General features: G+C 35.6%; 3 protein-coding genes and 1 pseudogene across 3 annotated transcripts; 3 read left to right on the top strand and 1 right to left on the bottom strand.

Moving 5' to 3' along the window:
* The first annotated feature begins 8,446 nt into the window (after positions 1–8,446).
* Positions 8,447–12,657, top strand: LOC114745738 (putative leucine-rich repeat receptor-like serine/threonine-protein kinase At2g24130). The gene is made up of 3 exons (XM_028933901.1): positions 8,447–9,969; positions 11,095–11,734; positions 12,137–12,657. Exons 1-3 carry the CDS (start codon positions 9,199–9,201, stop codon positions 12,655–12,657), a joined length of 1,932 nt encoding a protein of 643 aa, XP_028789734.1. The 5' UTR covers positions 8,447–9,198.
* Positions 12,658–13,508: 851 nt separating this feature from the next.
* Positions 13,509–16,975, top strand: LOC114745737 (uncharacterized). The gene is made up of 5 exons (XM_028933900.1): positions 13,509–13,544; positions 13,640–13,707; positions 14,439–15,315; positions 16,144–16,310; positions 16,830–16,975. The coding sequence occupies exons 1-5, from the start codon at positions 13,509–13,511 to the stop codon at positions 16,966–16,968; spliced, it is 1,287 nt and encodes a 428-aa protein (XP_028789733.1). The 3' UTR covers positions 16,969–16,975.
* An 891-nt stretch (positions 16,976–17,866) lies between these two features.
* Positions 17,867–18,485, bottom strand: LOC114745736 (NDR1/HIN1-like protein 6; annotated as a pseudogene).
* A 1,913-nt stretch (positions 18,486–20,398) lies between these two features.
* On the top strand, positions 20,399–22,668 carry LOC114745731 (heat shock 70 kDa protein-like). The gene has a single exon (XM_028933894.1). It carries the CDS (start codon positions 20,539–20,541, stop codon positions 22,504–22,506), a length of 1,968 nt encoding a protein of 655 aa, XP_028789727.1. The 5' UTR covers positions 20,399–20,538; the 3' UTR covers positions 22,507–22,668.
* Positions 22,669–24,364: the final 1,696 nt, after the last annotated feature.

The following is a 24,364-nucleotide window of genomic DNA, read 5'->3' as shown; positions in this document are numbered from 1 at the left end:
TTTTTACCGGATATTTATTTATTATTCTAATATGTACTCCTATAATCTTATTTAAAAGATACAGAGATAGGGTATTTTTTATATTTAATATAAATCATCTCATTCAATTTATTATTATGTAAACTGTGATTTTTTCTTTAATATATATACACTACCTCCGATCCTTAATATAGTACTTCGTTTGATTTTTATTTTGACCCTCAATATAAAACTCCAATCCATTTTATCTCTTAATTTATATATTTTTTTTCAGAATAGTCCTTCTAATAATGGTAATTCTAGCCAATACACTTGAATAGCAAGGATATTTAAAAAAAAAAAACAACATCTATTTAGTACAAATAACTAACTTAACTTATTTTTTTAATTTACTTAAATTAGTCAACTGATTCTTCTATTTATGATTGGAGGTAGTATTAAGCAGAAAAAAGTGAACCACATTTTATATATTTTATGTTTCCATTGGGATCTTTCGGTTCCTCCGCAAGGATTTGGCAAAAAAGGAAGAAGCCACGTAATTAATTAAGCCCATCCACTTCATTTATTGGATATCAATGCCATAAGGTCCATATACATCTAATTATCTGTTTGTGTTATTGAAGACGCGTGCACTAAGCATGCTTCCATTGAAATGGATGCCCATAATCAATTATTGTCAATATCAATATAAAATATAATATAAATATATGATGATTTAAGTCCGAATTATGACTCATTTCTTTATAAAAATAAAATGAAAAAGGTATCATATATCTCACAACTCTAATATAATAAGAGAAGTCCTGACAAGAAATATTGTAGTGAGTGATAACTTGTCACCTGATATTTTTATCATATATTGCTCCTTCTAAGCTCAGCCTATTATAAAAATGCAAATATCATGACAAATATTTCCTTCAGTCTTTTTATGAGATCTGTTTAGCTAAATTATGCAATTTAAAAATGTTTAAAACTAATTAAAGATAATATAAGCATGCTAAAAATTGAATTATTTTTCTAAGTATGTCTTAATTTAATAAAAAATTAAATAAGATAGAAAAATACTAATAATGATATAAAGAACAAAAAAAAATGTAATGTGAAAAAAAAGATGAGGAGGGAGAATAAAAGTTAATTAGAATTTTGAAATTTTATAAAAAGTACCATGGGGGACCACATCATAACAGCAGTACTGCAGTACGTATAATTCCATTTCGAGTCCAAGTACAATAAAAAATTCCAATTCAAATCATATAAGCATGCTAAAAAAAGCTATCTGATACAGAAATACTTTCTCCCATTTTTATTATAAATTTTAAATAACTAATTTACATATAATAAATAATTATTTAAAAATAATAAATATATAATAATTAAATATATTTTTATTTTTAAATATGTCACTATACTAAATAAAAAATACAAAAACAAATGTAACGAGAAAGAATGTGATAAAAGAAAAAGAATTGATTTGCTAAAAAAAAGAAAAAATAAATAATTGAAAATGGAATTAAAAAATGTATTAAATATTAAGAATAAATTCAAATTAAAACTTATAAAATAAACTATGCCTATCTTCAAAATCGATATTAATTTGTTATTATGGGCATCCACTCCGGTTGAATGCCTCGGTGGATGTGCCTTCCAGTGAAACAAACAGATAACTGATGGATAAGTAGATATGGACCTCACTAAATGAAGTGGCTGGGCCTAATTATGTGCCTTGTCTCTTTTCCGCCAATCATTGGGGAGGAAAGACCCCTCTTGGAGCCGCCATCTTCCCTGCAAAGACAAGAGGTGGTTGGCAAAAAAAGGGAGAAGGACCAAAAAAATTCTGAAATCTCAGTTCAGACTTTAAGTACTGAAATGAAAATAGGATTTTTGGCCAAAAAAAAAGAACATAGGATTAATATAAAATGACAAAAATACCATTTACCTGTAATAAAAAGTAAATTAAAAAAAAAAAGGAACTTGAGGCCAGACGAGAGTGATTGCTGCGCGGGGAAGGACTATTTTTACTCCTTTACAAGCAAGGAAGGAGCATCTCATGGACCCAAAAACTGGGAATATGCTACCTTATAAAACTCAATTAGCTTATTTAGAAAGATTAAAAAAGTTAATAAATTACCTTAAAGTTCTTATATTTATTATTTTTTTAAAATTAATTATAAATTGATATATAATCTAATAATACACATAATTATTTTAGAGAGTACTACGATTAAGTAATTTGGTAAGACAGAAGATTAAGAAAGTTACTAAATTATTTACTTATTATTTTGTATTCAAAATTATTAAATGGGAGGAAAATGAAAAATCATCAAAGACATTCCTTAAATATCGTTTATAAATAGAAACAAGTTGAAGGTTGATAATTCATAATTGTTCTTTTACCATGGAGTACCAATTAGTACTATGAATTTTGCATATGATGCTAAATTTAAAAGTGTTGCACTTGTCATGATTTATGAAACTCCAGCTTATCATAGTTGTTAATTATATAATATGCTCTCTCCATTCCACAGCACAAGTCACTTTAACTCACTTATCAAAATCAAGAAAATCAACGTACCAAAAAAAATCAAGAAAATCAAGAAATGGTAGATAACTCCTGTCTTAAATTGAAACTTTTTTCAACTTTAAATGAGATTGTAAAGGAGAATGAAGAATACAATAAGTCATATTTAAGCATTAATTATAGGAATAAAAATGACAAACAAGATTAATTGTTCTCCAAGTGACTTATATTTTGAATTAATAAATTTTGATAAAATGACTTATATTATGAATAAGAAGGAGTACATATTGTGTTGATACAAAATAGAAGTTATTTCTAACTAATTCACACTTATTCATGAAATAGTTCAAAGCATCAGATTTGTTGCTGGCAAAAAAAAAAAAAGCATCAGATTTGTTATAAAATTCAAGTAATGTTCAATAATATCCTTATTAATTACAATGCATTTCAAGGTATATTAATTTCTACTTTCTCTTACTATTTTCATTAAATATAGATGTGTGTGTGTGTAGATATATGAAAATGAATATTTAATACTGTCTTGACTACTACGGCCTTAGCCGTGGAACATTTCCTTATATTTTTCCTACCATTTCATATTTTGTTCTAAAATTTCTGAACCCCAGGTATTATAACCTTAAATACAATAATTAAGCTATTCTAAAACACCATTTATTTTGTAAAAAAAAACATATCCTTGCATCCTCAAGACCCAACCTATCGTGATTAATCATTAATTTCCTCAATTTTCAACACAAACCATTACTCAGCTAGCACTAATTCTCAGAACTAAAAATCAGGATCTTACAAAGAATACCCCCTAAAAGATGCACTGCATATAGAATCGGAGGAACTATGTGTGTTTGTATTTTTCTTAAAATCGTAATGCATGAAATAAATGATTAGGTTTTTCGTTGATTTCTTATTGGGAAGGCTTTATTTTTGCAGACCTTTGATATGTTCCTTGTACCTCTCATTGTTTATTTTGGGCTAATATATATGTTTGGTTCTTTAATTTGCAACAAATTTCAGTTTAGTTTTTTAAATTTAAAAAATATATTTTTAGTCCTTTAAACTTTAACATTGTTAACCTCATTAACCGAAAATGGACTCAACAATTTTAAAATAATAACTTAGTATTTAAATCTTAAGATAACGATTTTGAATTTAAAATATGAAAATAAAAAAAATAATTTAAAAGAAGAGGTGGCGGACAAAGGACCCAATCCGAAGCGCACACACTTTAAGAGCAGCCTTGACGATAAGCCAATTAGCGATGAGTTGGCCTCTGTTCTCTAGAAATCCATAACACAAAATGATTTCGAATGAGTTTTCTTGCAACGACAAATATTTTCTATCAAACTGTCAAATTAAACCTCCAATCTCATAGGCAGAAATTTATTCGAATCATTATTGAAGTGAAACATAAATAAACACATAGAGAGTGTTTGGATGGAAACCAAACTATAGTTTCAAAAGTGTTTTTACGGTTTATGAAGTAAATATGTGGAGAAGTTTACCTCGTTTTACGAAAAATACTTCTGAGAAGCACTTTTTAAAGGTTGCCAAACACCTCCATACACACATACATGCAGAAAGCTAGGACGTTCGTAGCAAAACATTCACGGAGTTATCCTCAACCGGTTACGACCATGCATGCTTTTATTGGAATCAATATTGAAGTGAAACACAAATACAGACACACACATAGATGTTCGTGGCAAAACATTGACATATAGCTAAGGCCTAGGTTTAGGCATATAAATCACAGTGACGCTGCTTTAGGATAATGATGAGCAGGTAGTGTTGTGCCTCTGAGATGATTCATACTGAACGAGGATGAAGGAATTGGACCATGTGAAGGTGTGGGAGATGGAGGTGGCGGAGGATGACGGTGAGGCGACTTTGTCACCATCGTCAGACCACATCGCAGCATCGGAGTAGGACCGCCTGAATGACTCGGTGGCGGTGGCGGTGCCAGCCGTGAACCTTCATGCCTTCCCCTCCACCAACAGCTATTACAGTACTTCTCCCCTGCTCAAAATTATCCATGCATGTGTCATGTTATAATAATCAACAACTTGATTAAAAAAACAAAAAAAAATTATATCTCTTATCTGCATGACTGCATGTAATAACAATCTGATATGAAACAAATTAATACACATAATGCATCACCTGATGGTGCCAGAAAAGGTCTGGCTTCTACAAAAATGGAGGCAACAACGTTGTTAATTGGAAAGCCATGACAGCAACAAGGACAATATGGAGAGGCTTCATTATTATCATCTTGTTTGTTGTGATTTTGGTTATGAAGATCTTTTGTATATATATAGAGTCGTCAAGTAAACGGAAGTAGTTGATGGGTCCGAATCATATGTATAAAGGAGACGCAGAAGAATCCAATCCCATTTATTTTCTGTTTCTTTTTTGTATTATAAGATAAAGTCTGAAGCATGTTTTATAATCATTTTGGAAAATCTAACGTTACATCTAATACTAGGTTAGCCATAGGTGTGAGCAATGACGAGGAGGTTGTCTCATAATTGTGTTCTTCTATATTTATCCATACACAACCTTCCTTCTCTTCTTCATTTGGGTTTCCTATTTTATATGAATGTATACATAACTATGATGCTATAAAACTTATACTACCTCTGGTCCTAATTATAACATTCAGTTGACTAATTTGAGGAGATTAAGAAAATAAGTTGAATTAGTTATTTGTTCTAAATAGGTGTTGTCTTTCCTAAAATATCTTTGCTAAACAATTATATTGATTAGAACTATAATTATTAGAAGAATTATCTTGAAAAAAGTTGAATAAATATGAGAGACAAAGTAGATTGAGATCTTATATTTAGGACCAAAATAAAAGTCAAACAGGATCTTATATTAAGGACCGAAGGTAGTACATTACAGCTTTAGTGTATATGTATAGTATTGATGAAGATGCCATGCAGGGAGAGACAAAAGTCACAAATCAATGGCCAATAGATAAGTCATGCTTGACTACCAATGTCCCTAGCCATTCATATGTATATACAAGTATAGTCACACAAATACACTTGGAAAGTCAACATGGATTGCTGTGAAATACTCAATCAACAAAGTGATCTCAGGAACTTATATATATGTCCCAATAAGAAATATCATCTCATTCTATAGTTATTTTGTGTTACTACTTTTTTTACTTTCTATTCTTTTTTCCTCGCTTTTGTGAGTTTCTACAATTATTAGTTGCATCTCATATAGCGCGTGTTCAAGACTCGAATCAAAATAAAAGAATATATAAAAAAAAATTTTTACAAGTCATATCATTTATAAGTTAAGAACAGTAATTGTGTTACTTTTTTACTTTTTATTCTTTTTTCCTGGCTTATGTGAGCTTCTAAAATTAGTTGCATTTCATATAGCGCATGTTGAAGACTCGAATCAAAATGAAAGAATATAAAAAAAAACTTTTACAAGTCATATAATTTATAAGTTAAGAACAGTGTGACTCATTTCTCATATTCTATACAAGGCACATAATTAATCTACATCTAAATATATAAAAGAGATGTTATGAAAAGAATTTCTAAAATTATTGAGTTAATTTTGGTCCTAAATATAAGATCTATTTCTCATATTTATCAATTTTTTAAATTATCCCTTTGTATACTTCCTCAACCGTAATCAAGTAGAAGAGGAAGGAGGATATTAAGGAAGATGATTAAGATGTTTTAGGAAAAACATATCATATTTTTTACAATTAAAAAACTTATCTAAATTTTTAATCTAATCAAATTAGTTAAATAAGTGTTATATTGAGTATCATAAGTGTTATATTGAGTATCGGAGGAGTAACATTTTATCATGTAGCCAAAGTGTGTTCATATATGTTTTCTAGGGATTGGATCTGCTTATTAGCCCAATGTGTGTGCGCGCGCGCGCGCTGATATGACTCTTTAGCCTTGTAGTGAAATTAACACAAACGTGGTTGGATATTGTTATCATTATATTCTAAAAATGTGAGGCTTTACCCATAATTTAAGCACAATGAGAGTTCATGGAGAGTTTCCAATATGTCCTCTGAGCTTAATTCCCTTCATCAGCTACACTCACATACAGTATTTATATACCCAACAAATTAAATACAAGAGAAGATTTGATACGTACAACTTATTAAAGTTGGATATGTGCGTGTGACCTAAGCTCTAATAATTGATGTAATGACATCATAGTAATTACAGAGATAAATATTACTCTTCCGGTCCTTAATATAGGACCCAATTCTTGAGTTGGTTTTGGTCCTAAATATAAGACCCATTTCTCATATTTATCAATTTTCTCTAAATTAACCTTATAGATACTCCCTCAGCCATAATCAAGTAAAAGAGGGAAAAAAGGTATTAAGAAAGATGATTATGGTATTTTAGGAAAAACGTGTCACATTTCTTATACTTAACTAACTTACCTAATTTCCTTAATCTAATCAAATTAGTTAAATGGGTCCTATATTAAGAACCGGAGGAGTATATAATAATGATAGTTTATTATAAGATTTTAATGAGATGAGAGGATTGTTTAAAAAAAAAGAGAGAGATAGTGTTTTCAATATTGAAGCTTTAATTAACGAGTAAGTGCTCGTCTAAGATTCCATTGGCCCGGTGTCATTTTATTAATTTCCAGTGAAAGATTTTTGAAAAGGATCTTTGATTCTTTTGTCCTTCTATTTGATTATATGGTCATAAAAAAAAATCCTCTCATTTTGAATTATTCGAAAATAACTCTCTGCCGTGAATGATTATGGTAGATGCTTTCCGAGGTTATGATCAATAATACTATCTTTGGTCCTAAATATAAGAGCTAGTTGACTAATTTGAGTAAGTTAAGGAAATAAGTTAAGTTAGTTACTTGTTATAAATAGGTGTTGTATTCTTAAAATATCTTTATTAATCAAGTACATTAGCTAAAACTACTATTATTAAAAGATTACCTTAGGAAAAAATTATTCCTCCGATCCTAAATATAAGACCCCTATATACACTACAAAAAGGGTCTTATATTTAGGACCGGAGGAGTAATAAATGAGAGACAAAATAGATTGGGGTTTTACATTTAGAACTAAAATAAAAGTTAAACGAGGTCTTATATTAAAGACAGGAGGTAATGGTATTTTGAAACTTTCTTGAACAAAATTTCGTTCTTTAATTAAGTAGCTCAAACCAAGTTCATTTCAGGCTCAAAACATTTTCTTTTCTTATCTTTTCTCACTAGATTAGTGAATCTTAGTAGTTATTATAAGAGTCTTGTTAATTTACACCAATAATAATAGTAATAATAATAACAAGGGTTTTGCTCCAATAAACTTTGCCGTGGGTCCCATGAAATCTTGTCTAAAACATGATGTTTCTGGTTTAATTATATTAACATTGGATTCTCTAGTTGATTGGGTCAGTTAAATGTCACAACATGTCCTCCCATCCAATTCACCGCGCACATTAGGTTTGTGATTAAGTGCGCCTAATTAAACCACTAGGATAATAGCTTTCTTAAAAGGCAAAATAGCCAATTTCAGAAGTATAAAAGCACAATGATTATGTCTCATGTTTTAAGTTCACCAATGTAAAGAGCAACTACTGCTAGTGGAGAGAATTAGCTCCCAAAATTGAAACCTTACAGGGCGCGGGTAACACATTAAAAATAAATTTAAAGGAAGAAAAAATGTGAGAAAAAATATTTTATTGTGTTTAATAGATGACAAGATGATTCTTTTATGAAGAAAATTAATAAACTTGGGAAGCAAACGGCTAAATAGCTCTTAATCAAGCAAGGTGGCTGGCCAGGGCCTAGCACCAAGGCCATGAAAACCTCCCCCCCCCCCCCCCAAAAAAAAAAATCCCTTGTTTCCTTTCTCAGTTAACTATTTCCCTTAAGATAACCTTGGAAGCCCCTGCTTATTGTTTCCTCTTCAAGCTGCTGTATAGCGACAAAGCTGATGCAAAAGTGGCAAATTTTATTATGATTATATACAAAAAAATGGATATCACAACATCAGCTTAAAAAAAAAAAAAAAAAACCCGAATGGCCATTTGCCTCCACTCTTCCACTAAGAGCAATAGCCATTTGGAAACAGAATCATTACATCATCCAATCTGACCCAGGTTTTGGCGTTTTACTGTTCCTGTTTTCCACTGAATAAAGGAGTTCAGACCTTAAAAAATATCAACCGCTTGTGTGTGTGTGTGGATTATGACAACACAGAAAGTCCCTGCTATTTTCACTCTTGCCTTTTTCCTTTTGTTTGGGCTGAGCAGCCATTTTTGCAAGTAAAAATGTCAACTGGAACTATGCATTTCAGTGCGCTGCAGTTGGTTGAGTGCTTCAAAATTTTTATGCTTGTACCACAAAAGAATGGCGCCTGCTAGCCTCTACCACAAACTCTTTTGTTTGTCACTTTGTCTCCTTCCAAAAGGACATCCAATTCTGGTTGAGTTGAGAATCTACTCATCTTCTACTGAGTCATTTTTTCTCTTCACAAATTATAGCTTCTAGTGAATGTTTTCTGTTGTACTGATATTTCCACTTCCACTCAAGCCTCACCCTGCAATTTCAAAAGACTTGGGCATTCTCATTCTCAACGCAAGGCTGCTTCTTGTTCATGTTTTCTATATGACTGTCTATCATTATCAAGGAGCTTTTTCCACATACGCAACATGGTTTTCATAGGGGCATTGTTCATCTTCTTACTTCAATACCCAGCTTCAACATGCAGTCTCACCCATCCAAGGCATCACCACTTTTCTCACTCTCTTCTCACAGATAAGGCTGCTCTTCTGGAATTCAAGAAAACCATCATATTTGATCCACATTCCACACTCTCTAACTGGGATGAAGCTGTTCATGTGTGTAATTTCACAGGTGTTAAATGCGATAAATTTCAGCACCGAGTTACTGAACTAATCCTGACTGAAACTCATCTTGTGGGGTTGCTTTCACCCTTCCTTTCCAATCTCACTGGACTGCACATCCTTGACATAGTTGACAATTACTTATTTGGCATTATCCCACCAGAACTATCCTCTCTTAGACGTCTCCATCGGCTCCATCTAGAGGGGAACAATTTGCATGGTTCCATACCAGACTCCTTTTCCCAGCTTTCTAAACTTAACGTGCTGCACATCAAAGACAGTAACATGAGTGGTTCACTTTCTCCATCTCTTTTCTCCAATTGCACACTGGAAATTGTGGACCTTTCTAGCAACTTCCTCAATGGTAAGATCCCAGAGGAGATTGGAAACTGCCCAGGTCTGTGGAGTCTCAATCTATACAACAATCAATTTACTGGACAGATTCCTCTCTCTCTTACTAATCTGTCACTTGTAAACTTAGATGTAGAGTACAATCTATTGTCTGGAGAATTGCCCTCAGAGTTTCCAAGCAGCTGTTCTGATCTTCTTTACCTACATTTGTCATACAACCATCTGGTAAGTCATGATCGTAATACCAATCTTGATCCATTTTTTGCTGCTCTTAGAAACTGCAGCAGTCTAGAAGAGCTTGAATTGGCTGGCATGGACCTTGGGGGAAGATTCTCCGATACCATCTGTCAAGTTGGCATCAAACTTAAAAGTTTGCTACTGCAGGAAAACCAAATATATGGATCAATCCCTGACTGTGTATCAAATCTTTCCAGCCTTATGATCCTGAATTTAACATCCAATCTTCTCAGTGGAACTATTTCACCAGAGATCAGCATGTTGTCAAAATTGGAACAACTTTTCTTATCAAACAACCACTTCAAATCTGCAATTCCAAAAGCACTGGGCAACTGTCTAAATCTGGGTCTGCTAGATCTGTCACGCAATGAATTTACAGAAGGGATTCCGGAAAGTCTGGGAAAGTTGGGTAGGCTAAATTCTTTGTTTCTCAATAATAACCACCTCACAGGAAATATACCTTCTACATTAGGAAATTGCATTGGTCTGTATAGGCTTGACTTGTCCTATAATAGATTAACAGGAACCATCCCACCAGAACTCTCAGGCCTGCATGAAATTAGAATTTTCATAAACCTCTCACATAACCAACTAGAAGGTCACCTGCCAATTGAGCTCAGCAAACTAGAAAAGGTCCAAGAGATGGATTTTTCATCAAATCACCTAACTGGAAATATCTTCCCTCAGATAGCAAGCTGCATTGCTGTATCAATGATAAATTTTTCAAACAATTCTCTACAAGGTGAGCTTCCTGAATCGTTAGGTGAACTGAAGAACCTTGAAACTTTTGATGTTTCACGAAACAATTTGTCCGGATTGATCCCCAAAACTCTAAGTAAAATAGATACACTTTCTTTCATCAATCTATCATATAACAACCTAGAAGGAATGGTTCCATCTGGTGGTATCTTTGATTCAGCATCAAGTTTATCATTCTTAGGAAACCCAAATCTTTGTGGAACAATAACAGGAAAACTTTCATGCTTTCAAAAGAGACATTGGTTCAGAAATCACCTGTTCTTGATTACTTTCACCTTGGTCATCTGCATAATCTTGTCAATGGTTTGCTGCATAATTGGATGTAAGCGTCTTAAAGTGATCATTTCTGCCCAGGGCACTGAGCTAGATGGAAAACCAGCTAGACGTGAACTGATAAGCAACTTCCCAAGAATCACATACAAGGAACTGTCGGAGGCCACTGGAGGATTTGATGATCAGAGACAAGTAGGATCAGGTAGCTATGGACACGTCTATAGAGGCGTTCTTCCAGATGGAACCCCAATAGCAGTCAAAGTGCTGCATTTGAAGTCTGGAAATTCCACCAAGAGCTTCAATAGAGAATGCCAAGTTTTAAAGAGGATTCGACACAGGAACCTGATAAGAATTATCACTGCATGTAGTCTACCTGATTTTAAAGCTCTTGTTTTGCCTTATATGGCCAAGGGGAGTTTGGAGAGCCGTCTCTATGCTTCTCCTGGATCTTCTGACCTGAGTATCATCCAGAGGGTGTATATTTGCAGCGACATCGCTGAAGGGTTGGCCTATCTGCATCATCATTCTCCAGTCAAAGTCATTCATTGTGATCTAAAACCAAGCAATGTTCTTCTTAATGATGACATGACAGCTGTAGTTTCGGATTTCGGGATTGCAAGGTTAATTATGAGTGTGGGAGGAGGAAATACTGGGTTTAATGATAACATGGGAAGCTCCACTACTAATTTATTATGTGGATCTACCGGATACATTGCACCAGGTATTTAATTTAGATCTTCCTCAGCACTGGGCAGGTTACAAGAGTCTAAGATTACTTGGAATTTTTCTTAAAAAAATTGTTTTTGTCGCTCCCCTAGGGGGGTGGTCAAGAACTCAGGTCATTAGGAAGAAACATAATACCAAGCTCACTTAATTACAAAAACATAGGAATGTAGGCCTAAATATCAGTTCATCACTAAATGACTTCTACTTCTAAGAAAAAGGCATAAATATCATTGGAGTTGGCTTTGCTACAACTTGACTACAACAACACACTACCACAAGCATCCCACAAAAATAAAATTCATGCTAATTCTTTTTCTTTACCAGAAAATTCATTCTGCTTTGGTAAAACATCAATATGCATTTCAGAGTCGTCGTCATTCTATACTTTCCCATGCAGAGTACGGATTTGGATCAAATACATCTACAAAAGGAGATGTGTACAGCTTCGGTATTCTTGTTCTTGAGATGGTGACTAGAAAAAGACCAACAGATGACATGTTTTCTAGAGGCTTGAGCCTTCACCAATGGGTAAAAATTCATTATCATGGGAGGTTAGAAAATGTGATAGACCCTGCTGTTGTTACTGCTTCAAGAGATCAGTCAGAGGAGGTGAAAAGAATGTGGGAAGTTGCAGTTGTAGAGTTAATTGAGCTGGGGATCCTTTGCACACAGGAATCACCTTCTACAAGGCCTAGCATGCTTGATGTAGCAGATGACTTGGATCGTCTCAAGGGATACCTTACTGGGGACACAACTAGAACTTTTGCCTCGTCTCTCGGAATTTTAACTTCTACAAGGCCTAGCATGCTTGATGTAGCAGATGACTTGGATCGTCTCAAGAGATACCTTACTGGGGACACAACTGGAACTTTTGCCTCGTCTCTTGGAATTTTAACTTCTACTACAGATGATTTTTAAAAGCTTTTTATGATGTAGTCTTGAAGAGTCTTGAAGTAAAATTTTAAGGAAGAGTGTTAAAGGAATGATAGTTTTCCAAATACTCTTTGTCCATATTAACATTAGCTGTCTAGTTTTCCAAATGCTCTTAGTTGTCTTCATGTGTTATTTTTTCAGTTATGATGTAGCCCTAAAACTAATATGTTTTGTAACCAGTAAATCCATAGATGTTGAAGTAGTACTAACCCTCAGTATTTTTGCTACTCCAATTCTTTAAAATATGTGGTAAATGGAAATATGCTGCAGAGTGAAGCCCACCAGCAAAATCATAAGAGGCATCCTTCTGTTTTATACACACACACATTTAACTATAGTTTCAACCCAAAATCATCATGGAGTAAAGCAAGCCAAGTAAAAAGATTGGAAAGGACACCAGTATTTCGTTAGTGGCCACTGGATTGTCATTTTCCCCCTTTTTTTTCATTTGCCACTAACGAATACAAAGATAAACCACCCAATGAGCGATATTTGATAATTGATATCACAATTTCCAGTTGAAGCTACGTCCCGATCTTTCAATTAGTGAACTTTCACAAGCAAAATTTCTAACATGAATTTCAAAATTAAACAATGCCAAAATTTCAGCATTCTTGCAGACAATTACTTGTAGTTCTTGGAGATCTTTCACCAGTCCACCGAGAGATTTTCCCCAAAAATTGAAAATTGTCCTCCGAATTCAACTGGACAACCAAAAAGATACCGGAGAAGTGGGAGGGAAAAAAACTCACCATCGAGCAGGTTCAACAAGGGAAAAACAACCCACGACCTGCGCAATCCTTGCGAGGAGTAATTATATACACAAGCAAATCAGGATGGCTGTGTTTCCTGCCGAGTGCGATGAAGATCAAGTTGGCTCGGTCCAAGTAAAAGGCCATGGCATTGGGGAAGATCAAATTTTTAATGTTTATCGTTAATCTATTAACTATTAACTATTAACGAGGAGGGTGACATGTTCTTACGAATTACAGTGACCCCGCAATGGAGAAATTACAACGAAGGGCTAATTTTTCTGTATGTCTAATTGGATCAAATTTCACTATTATCTGACTTAATTAGGAGTAAACATTTTCTACATTTACACCAGTTTCATATAGTAAGATCTCTTATTTTTATGGTGTGACTGATGAGCGAGTGATTCTAGCAGTCTTTGTTTCGGATGAGAGAAGACCTCAGTTAAGTCATTGTTGGCTTTAATTTTAATGTATTTCTCCTTCTAACAGAAGTCTTGAAAGGATTCCCAGAATTTCAACAATGTTACTTGGTTGGAATCAAATATTTCTTGAAGCCTTTCATCCCCAAGTCATTGCTCCATTATGATCAACAAAGCCATCCGCGTCCAATCTGATCCATTGAGTAGCTTTTTTTTTTTTTTTTTAATACACTTCCCTGTCTTTTTATTAGAATTAATTTTATTCAAAATACTGTTAGATACTAATTGTGAGTAATTCTCCCAGCAAGAATTTAAATATTTGTTTATCACGTTGTGATGGATTAGTCCATTTTATTAAACCCAACTCTCGTTGATTATTTGAGTAGCTATTTTAATTGGGAGTCTCTTCTTCTCTGGTCACCAACATTGGCTACAGATTCCAAGTTGAGATCATCAAAAATATTTTGGGCCAGAAAATATTCCATTTTGGAAACCATGGGAAAAGGATTGGTTTCTCTTAGTCTTGATTTCAGCTCAGAACTATAAATTCTATTTGATGGCAAAATGATTAATCTTCTATTGTCAAATACAGTGTCAACATTGGACACCTTGAGGCAGTGGTGCACATCCTACAGCAGCCTTTCATAACTGGAGTTTCTCGAGTTTGTAAGTCAGTTCCACTCTTACCTACAGTCAGAAGAGAGGAGAGTCGTTGTTCTTCTCTCAAAGACATCCATGTGGATATAGTGTGTACCTTCAACAGGAAACCAGTCTGGATTATAGTGTCTGATAGAAATCCAAGGTACATTTCTTGGCATAGATGTCATAAAAGTAAGGGTTTAGAATTGCGCATGCAAGAAGTCCTAGCTGCTGCACAATCTAGCTTAACATTAGGACCTTCCTCAGTTATACTTTTCTTTGCGAATGGGATTGCAAACCATGTCTACAAAAAACTTCAAGATAAGTTTGGGGCGTCAGAAATTGGATTGGGGCCTTCAGTTTTCAACTTTGATGCATTTGAGGAATCAGAAGGAGACTGGATAAACATACTGGCAAGATCTTATAAAGACGCTTGCATCCTTGAAATAAAACCGATCAATAGCAAGGATGCTGTTTCAGGGGTAGAACATATTGACAAAGGTTTGACTGTGGACTCTGCTCAACTAGGGGTTTCAGTTGAGAAAACTGCTCAACCTCAGCTTTCTGTTGAAGATTGTGAAGCCAACATGGCTAATGCATTCTGCTCCATTGTTCTGGGACTGAAATTATGCTCCCTGAAAATTAAAAATTTAGAATCTTCTGAACCAGGAAACTACGTTAGAGAAGTTGATTTGATAAACTTTGATACAACAGCTTTGATAGCTCTTGTAACAGGAATTAGTAATGGTGGTGCCCAGAATCTTTTGGCTCGTCCAGAGAGTGAATTGAGGGAGAGATTCAAAGGAAACTATGAGTTTGTGGTTGGTCAAGTGAGTAATCTCACCCATATTGCGCCACATTTTTTCATTTCTTTATGTTATTTTCTCCTGGTGAGATAGTCATGTTATCATAATGGTTATCTACCCAGCAGTGACTATGTAGGCTTCATGAATTTACACAATGAACAGCTAGTTTTTTTCCTCCCAAAAGAGAAAAAGACCAATCTGTTTGGTTATTCATCCCTAAGGGTCAGATAACGCACATCATGATTATTCAGTTTTAAAGTTTGACTTAATCACGCTATGTGGTACTTGGGTCTTAAACGTGAGAGCTTGTTTGGCTGGTCCTGAAGTTGAACTCTTTTTCGTTAGAATGCAGAGCTATTTAACTACACATCGGACCTTTTGAATTTCAAAGGATCAAATTGAAACTTTTTTTTCTAGCTGTCAATCGGTTTTTTTATGGCATTTACAACTGTAGACTTAATTTTAAACATTTGATGGCTTTCCTGGCTTGTAAATAATTCATTCCTTGTTTCCTTACTTCGCCATATCTTAATAGATCTTATTAACATGATTACCATTTACCAGGAATAAGAAATATTTTATAACAATAAACTCTTATCCTCAAGTTTTCTTCGTCTCAGTGTCCTTATTGAAAGTCAACTGGAGCAATGAGGCTGTTAAATTGATTGTCAGTTACAGTACTGATCAGATTTCTATCATATGGAATAGCATTTTTCAGATAAAATCACAGTATGGGCTAAACGCACAGTGTAGAATTATGTGTTTTGTATTTTATGTAGTTTTTCTAAATTATAAAAGCTTTTCTCAGCATTCTTCTCATTTGGCTGAAGTTTTTCTCACCTTTTTCTTCAGGCAATGTCTGAAATTCAGAATCCGATCCATGTGGAATTCAGCAGAGTGTTATGTGGAAAGACAGGCATGATTTGTGAGAGTGTCCATATGGAATTCAAGGAGTTGGTATTAATGTGTGGAGGGCCGAATGAGAAACTGAGAGCTGACAAATTAATAAATAGCCTAAGGTGAATTTGATGACTATATTATTTAATTGCCAAATCACTTATTTTATTCTTCGAAAATTCCGGGGATATGCTGTTTTGTTAACCATAAGAATCATTTAGCTACTCCATCATTGTTATCTAGTTCTGTGGAACAGCCCAATCGCAAGGTTTTTATCAGTATTTGCTTTGTCTTACGGATTGAAAGAACCAGCTAAGGCATTAACACCTTATTAAAGATAATCTTTTATAACCTCTATGGAATATAACAATGTTTATTACTTGGTCACCATGCTTGAATAATTGGTCATACGTAATCAAGTGGAAGATTAATTCTTTATTATTCCTAGTTAAATCTAGTGCTGTGTAGTTAAACATTTACTGAAGTCGTGGAGTTGCTCTTGCTGAATTTGAGTTTCCCCCTAATTTTGTATTTATGTAGTTCACATAAACTTTGTTCGCTAGTTTTGATTTTTCAACTTGCTGATGTCTGATCTAATAGTTTTAATATGTTTCTCTAACAAACTGGGGGTATTTTCTCAGGGTTGTTCCTGATTGTCCATCAGAACGGATGATGGGTCTGCCAACAACAAGAAAGTTGGCAATGAAAAATAAGGTTGTTTTTGGCACTGGTGACTATTGGCACGCTCCAACTTTAACTGCAAACATGGCGTTTGTCTGAGCAGTTTCTCAGACAGGGATGTCCCTTTCCACTATTGAGCATAGACCACGTGCCTTAATTGGTGATTAATCATTTAATTGCATACATTCTCCACATGAACACTGAAGGCTTTCTTTCCCACAACAATAACAGGCAATAGAGTGTATTTTCAATTAGAGGGGGTACCTTGTCTGTTCATTAAATCCCCATTGCTTGAGGAGTTCAGCAAATCTAAACATTGCAATTTATTTAGTTGTTTAAAAGCCTCATTTGACTTGCCTTGTAAAATAGGTATGGAAATACGAGAAACACTAAAGTTTTATGTTTTGATGAGAATTATAGAAGTTTTTATAGTATCCTATGTTTATTTCATTAGCATACAATGGACTGTTTTATACGACAAAGCTTGATGATGCACCTCTGATAAACTATTTACCACTATCCCCTTGTTGGATATTTTAAGCATTTTGTTCTTGTTAGCTATTGTGTATTGTGGTTCCTATAAAAGGCGCATACGTTGAAGTAGTTCTTAAATTGTCTGTCTGCTTTCTGGTTGCCCTACAGCTGTTTCTTCTTGTCGTTGAGCACTTGCTCTATTATACTATTATCATTTTTTACGTTCTCCTCCAGAGGAAGGCCATAAGTTAATCTTTTCTTTTTATTTTTGGTTAGATGGGTGGGCCTTGAGATTACAAAATTTGGAGGAAGAAAAACAAAAGAAAAAAATGGCGGGGAGGGGGAGATCAAGGTCAAGATCAAAACTAGCGGCACTTAATGTTTAGGAAAGTGTCACTTAAGAAATAAACTCAAGCATATCACATGCCAGTTTCCCTTTACTAGTGATGAAAGAAGATTGGTAATTGAAAAAACTTTAATTTCCCATGATAACGTTTATTCAGAAAAAGAATAGATCTTCTAATGCAGACACAGAAGAAATCCTTCAAGGCAACGTGAGAGGCTGCCACTGTAGGGTAAAATGCAGGGAACAAGGCAGAAATCATCATCGTGTATAAAACTTAAAGTTTGACTCTGAATTTACAGTCGCTAGCCTTGATGCTTATCGGATTATTAGCAGACAAGCTATCTGCTGTCAACATACATTAACCCAAGACTCTGACCTTTCTCAGCTTCAACCTCCCGAGTTTAATGGCTACTGGTGCGTGGACCTTAAGCTCCAAAGGAACACGCCCTGTCTGCTGCTGTTCCTGCAGTGCTGCCATTAAAGTGCTTCCAGCTTGCACTTGACCGGTCAAGGACACGTCAAGTACTGTTTTGTTCCGATGGCCTTGGTAAAACTCAGGTAATGATCCTTCGCAAAGTTGAGTGTTTGAGTACCACACACTCAACCCTCCTCCTTTCTCATAGTAAATTCCAATCTTCTTGTTTGGGTTGTTCGCTGTAATCTTCACATCAAACTTTGCATACAGAGTCACGTCAAAGTTCAACCTCAAATCACTTATCCTTAGGCTGTTTACTGAGTAATTGGGAAGCTTTGGTTTGAAAACTAGGTAGATGATTCCTGCGGTTGCTCCCAACATGATGAGTAGGATTATAAGCAAGACTAGTGTCCAGCATATGCATTTACAAAAGCAACCTCTCTTTGGTTTACGTGGGTGGATTACAGGCCTAGCATGTTGTATTAACGCAGGGTGTTGCTGCGCCATCACCGGAACACTCTTTTCCGATCTTGATGAGCCTGGCAGCATCAGTGGCGCCGTTTGTGGTGAAGGTGGTGGTGCTTCTGTGGCTTCCATGGGATAGATTCTCTGATGATCTGCCATGGATGAGAGTGTCCTTTGGTTCTTTGTACGAGCAATAAGGACGCTAGTGAAAAAGCATTGTTTCAATGGTGATGAGCATGGAGATATAAAGAGTTTGCTTATTTGACTTCTGTTGCGAAGATTGATGTGTTGGAATGTGAACTTGATTGGTGTCACAAGAGCGACAGGATTTTCTGCATCCCACAAAATCCGGGTATTTAAGGAAAGAGCAAAGAAGGTATTAAATCTTGACTCAACTAATTTGAGCCCAACATCTTATCTCTAAAAATCTGTAAAGTGGTGCTGGGTTATCGCAGCTGAAAGGACATGTTTTTTTGGACAAATGCCACTTCCTTACGTTGGGATTGTTCATGTCTATATTGTCCAAGTCGCAATCATGTTGGGATGGGTTGGTCCCAACCCAAAAAATTGCAAGGCGGAACCAAAGGAAACCAAACAGAATAAGGGACAGAATGAGACACAGAACGATCCTCGAAATGTCTATATCTTATCTTTGAAGTGTACTTATTTACTGTGGATCAATCTTCAATATATATGTCTGGTTGTGGTTCTAGATTTTGTATTCTAGCAGGTAAGTTATGTTGTGAGAAGAAATGTCGGCAACAACTATAACATTTCCTCAATTGGTGAAAATTGAATTTAGAATTTTCTCTGTTCACATATGCATTCCATTCCTGAATAGCTCAACATCCTCGAGATGGAAAAGTTGTCCCGTGCTATTTTGTTCAAAAGACACAAGAAAGGATTTTCTTCATCCCCTCCCATCCTGCCTATTTTATGTGCTTATAGACTTTGTTTAAAGACACTTTCATGAAGCTCACTAGAAGTAAGGTTTAATTTTATTCGTTAGTGAGCCATTCTCAAATTATAGTCTAGATTTTCAATTGTTTTATAAGCAAATTAGACGGAGAAACTACCATAACTTTGGCCTTCAAATTGTCTATTCCAAATTTCATGTATTTTTTTTTGGTTATTTATGACCAAAACACATATTAAATGGAGAATAAAAGGAAAATCATTTTGCAAGTACTTATATTTTTTTCTTAATTTTTAATATGGTACTTGTGTATTTTTTTCCTCTTAATTAAACACTGTAATTTTGTTTTATTAGCATCGTTAATTTTTGTATAAAGGCTAACAATACTAACAGCAAAATTATAGAGGTTAAAACTAGAGTGTTTAATTAAGAAGAACAAAACACAAGTACCAAATTAAGAATTAAGGAAAACTATAGGTAAAATGGTTTTCATAACTAAAGTAAAAATAGAATAAAAATATTTCCCCTCTTTTTCACACACAAATAGTGATTATATATTTATATATATAGGAAAATATTAATTATATTTTTATTGTTTTCACACTTTTTATTTTATCTTTTAATGAACCACTAAAGGATTAATAAAATTATTTTCAACCTAATAAATTTTATATTTCTTCAAATCATGTTTCCTGCTGTGCATAGTTATTTCTAACTTGGCCCTGCTACGATGCCGCCACCTCAACGTCTCTCCAGAAGCCTCTGGCGTTTGCTTCTGCGTTCTCTCTAGATTTCTCTTTCTTATTCTCTCATGACTTTCATGCACTGGCTAGTTCCTTCTTCCACCTTCGCTTCTCCACCAAGATTTTTTCTCGTCAGCCCCCTGACCCATCACTATAAATTCAAATCTCTCTGGTACTTCTACCTCCGTCATATTCTTAAACCAGAAATTCGCCAAGCTCTTATCGAAACCCAGCCAATTTATCTTTTACAATCTTCTGTTTCAGTTGCAACACTTGACATAGTTTCTTGTTGAAGCACTTTCATTCACCTATGGCGTCCAAGACTGAAAAGGCCATCGGCATCGACCTCGGAACCACCTACAGCTGCGTCGGCGTGTGGCAGAACGACCGTGTTGAGATCATTGCTAATGATCAAGGTAACAGAACCACCCCTTCCTACGTAGCTTTTACTGACACAGAGCGTTTGATCGGCGATGCGGCCAAGAACCAAGTCGCCATGAACCCACAGAACACCGTCTTCGACGCGAAACGGCTCATCGGACGGAGATACTCCGACCCCTCTGTTCAGAGTGACATGAAGCTCTGGCCTTTCAAGGTGATTCCCGGCGCCGGTGACAAGCCTATGATTGTCGTTAACTACAAAGGCGAAGAGAAGCATTTTGCTCCCGAAGAGATCTCCTCCATGGTTCTCACGAAGATGAAAGAAGTGGCTGAAGCGTTTCTGGGTCTGAGCATTAAGAACGCGGTCATCACTGTACCTGCTTATTTCAACGATTCACAGAGGCAGGCGACGAAAGATGCTGGAGCCATTGCTGGGCTTAACGTGATGAGAATCATCAACGAGCCCACTGCTGCTGCAATTGCCTATGGTTTGGACAAGAAAGCTTCTAGAACCGGCGAGAAGAACGTGCTTATCTTCGACCTCGGAGGTGGTACTTTTGATGTTTCGCTGTTGACAATTGAAGAAGGGATCTTTGAAGTGAAGGCTACTGCCGGTGATACGCACTTGGGAGGTGAAGATTTTGATAACAGGCTTGTGAATCACTTCGTGGCTGAGTTCAAGAGGAAGAACAAGAAGGACATAAGTGGCAATGCTAGAGCATTGAGACGATTGAGAACTGCTTGTGAGAGAGCAAAGAGGACTCTGTCTTCCACAACACAAACAACAATAGAGATTGATTCTCTTTATGAAGGCATTGACTTCTATGCGACCATCACAAGGGCCAGATTTGAAGAGCTGAACATGGACTTGTTCAGAAAATGCATGGAACCAGTGGAGAAATGTCTGAGAGACGCGAAAATCGACAAGAGCCAAGTTCACGACGTGGTTCTTGTTGGTGGGTCGACAAGAATACCCAAAGTTCAGCAACTTCTGCAAGATTTCTTCAACGGCAAGGAACTCTGCAAGAGCATAAACCCAGATGAAGCTGTGGCTTATGGTGCTGCTGTTCAAGCTGCAATCTTAAGTGGTGAAGGGAACCAAAAAGTCCAAGACTTGCTTCTTCTGGATGTCACACCTCTGAGCCTTGGTATTGAAACTGCAGGTGGGGTTATGACTGTGTTGATTCCTAGAAACACCACCATACCCACCAAGAAAGAACAAGTTTTCTCTACCTACTCAGATAACCAGACCAGTGTCCTTATCCAAGTCTATGAAGGTGAAAGAGCTAGAACCAAGGATAACAACTTACTGGGGACTTTTGAGCTCAAGGGCATCCCACCAGCACCAAGAGGAGTGCCTCAGATCAATGTGTGCTTCGACATCGATGCCAATGGTATTCTGAACGTCTCTGCAGAAGATAAGACAGCAGGAGTGAAGAACAAGATCACAATTACAAATGACAAGGGAAGACTGAGTAAGGAGGAGATAGAGAGGATGGTGCAAGAGGCAGAGAAGTATAAATCAGAGGATGAGCAGGTGAAGAAGAAGGTGGAAGCTAAGAATTCATTGGAGAATTATGCTTACAGTATGAGGAACACGATCAAGGACGATAAGGTTGGAGGGAGGCTTGATCCTTCGGATAAACAGAAGATTGAGAAGGCCATTGATGAGACAATGGAGTGGCTTGATAGGAACCAGTTGGCTGAGGTTGATGAGTTGGAGGACAAGTTGAAGGAGCTCGAAGGATTGTGCAACCCCATCATTGCCAAGATGTACCAAGGTGGTGCTGCTGGCGGAGACACGCCTATGGGTGGTGGTGCTGAGATGCCCGGTGGTGGCGCCAGCAGCGGCTCTGCAGGCTCCGGCGCTGGGCCTAAGATTGAAGAGGTTGACTAAGCCTGAGGATTCAAATTTTAAAAGGTTCCATTTCACTGTTTCTTTTGGTGTGTGTTTGAGCAGATCCCTCTACTGGGAAAGATGGTGTGGCGTGAGATGATATAGTTATGTAATTCAGATAGTATCAGCTGTAGTTTTTTTTCCCCCTTTAGATATAAAATAAGAAAGGGTGTTCGATGTAGCTTTTTGCTATTTTTTTTATATTTATTCCTTGAAATTTAATTTCAGACAACAATCTGCTCAACATTGGAACGTTTGGTAGCCAAGCGTGATAGTAAAGTGAGGTTGGAATCACCTAAATAGGAGTTCACAGGATTTATAGTTAGATGATGTGCCATGAGAACTAGAAGAGAACCGATTATATATTCTTCTACACCCGTGAAGAGCAGTTTTCTCGCGTTATATGTAGCATGTTCTGATTTTTTTCGTTTGGGGTCAGAGGATCAAAATTTGATTGTATTGATTCATTTCACAATAGCGAAAATTCTGTTTAAATTTAAAAATATCCTTTCAACTTATTGCAACATATTTAAATCTTCATATATGACTTTTTTTTGCACGAGATACTATATACCATATATAGGACTAATATCTCATGATTTAGTAGTTGTTGGCTTAAGTGGTGAGGGCAAATAAACCTATTTGAATCCAAATAAATTATTATGAAGTCATCCTATTTTGACTAGATTTTTTGAAATCCCAATAAATTATGATTTTAATCCTTATCATACGATTCAGCATTAGCAACTAAGGGCCTGTTTGGGTGCCCCAAAACCATGGTTTCAGAAGCACTTTTCTGCAAAACGAGGTAACCTCCTCCACATATTTACTTCGTAATCCGTAAAAGCACTTCTGAAACTATGGTTTGGTTTCTATCCAAACACTCCCTAAGAGTTGCTTTTGCGATTAAAAAATCCCAATAAAGATTCAACAAAGGACGCTTCTCCTATCTGCCCTCATTAATAATAATTATTAAATAATAATTATAAATATGTAAACAATTTATTAAATGATTATAATTATGAAAATAATTATTAAATGTAAACAACTTTATAAAAGCTACACCATTTTTGTTAATTATATATCTATAAGTGATTTAATAAATGAAATTCAAACGTAATCAACATTTTGAAAGTCACTTAAAAGAAAAAGAAACAAAAATTACTATAACCAGCGCCACATACAAAAATAATGATAATCTAAAATTACAATTATTTACCGTCAGGTCACTTCAATTTTCTCCAACCTTTGGGAGTGAATCCATGGACAAGTCAATTGAATGTAGGAAATAAGAACAATAATAAAAGGTCCTCTGTTTCGCATGGTGTTCAATAGGAGTATTCATGATGCTTGGCTATGAAAAATAAAGGGAAAATTTCACTGTAGGACCGCAGAAGACAATTAATATCAAAGAGCCTCCAAAACTTTCTGAAACCTCACTGCAAGACCAAGGGACCAATCTGATATTAATTTTTAGAGTGAGATTACAATAATACCCATCCCTTTTTATTTTATTAAAAAATAAATATTTACCGGAGTTACTGTTCCGGCCACCGGAGGTCGGAGGTCCGGCCACCGGCGCTCAGGTGGCTGCCGTCGGGGTCCGGTCACTGGTGGCCGGAACAGTAACTCCGGCGGGACCTCCGATGGCCGGAGTTTTTTTGTTTAAAACAAAGTGGCCAAGGGAGGGTTTGAACCCAGGACCCCTTGGCACACCAAAAGACTTGTAACCACCAAGCCAAGCAACCCATTCAATCATAACATGCAAATAAAACTATATATAACAAAATAAACGCAACAGTCCAAATGTATGTGAACAAGTGAAATTAGACGATTTACAAGTGGAATTCAGAAATTT

This window comes from Neltuma alba, unplaced genomic scaffold, assembly GCF_004799145.2.
Source record: "Neltuma alba isolate B1F8T4 unplaced genomic scaffold, ASM479914v2 tig00004777_pilon, whole genome shotgun sequence".
Classification (NCBI taxonomy): domain Eukaryota; kingdom Viridiplantae; phylum Streptophyta; class Magnoliopsida; order Fabales; family Fabaceae; genus Neltuma; species Neltuma alba.
Note: the sequence above shows the minus strand (reverse complement) of the source record. Positions and strands in the feature narration are given on the sequence as shown.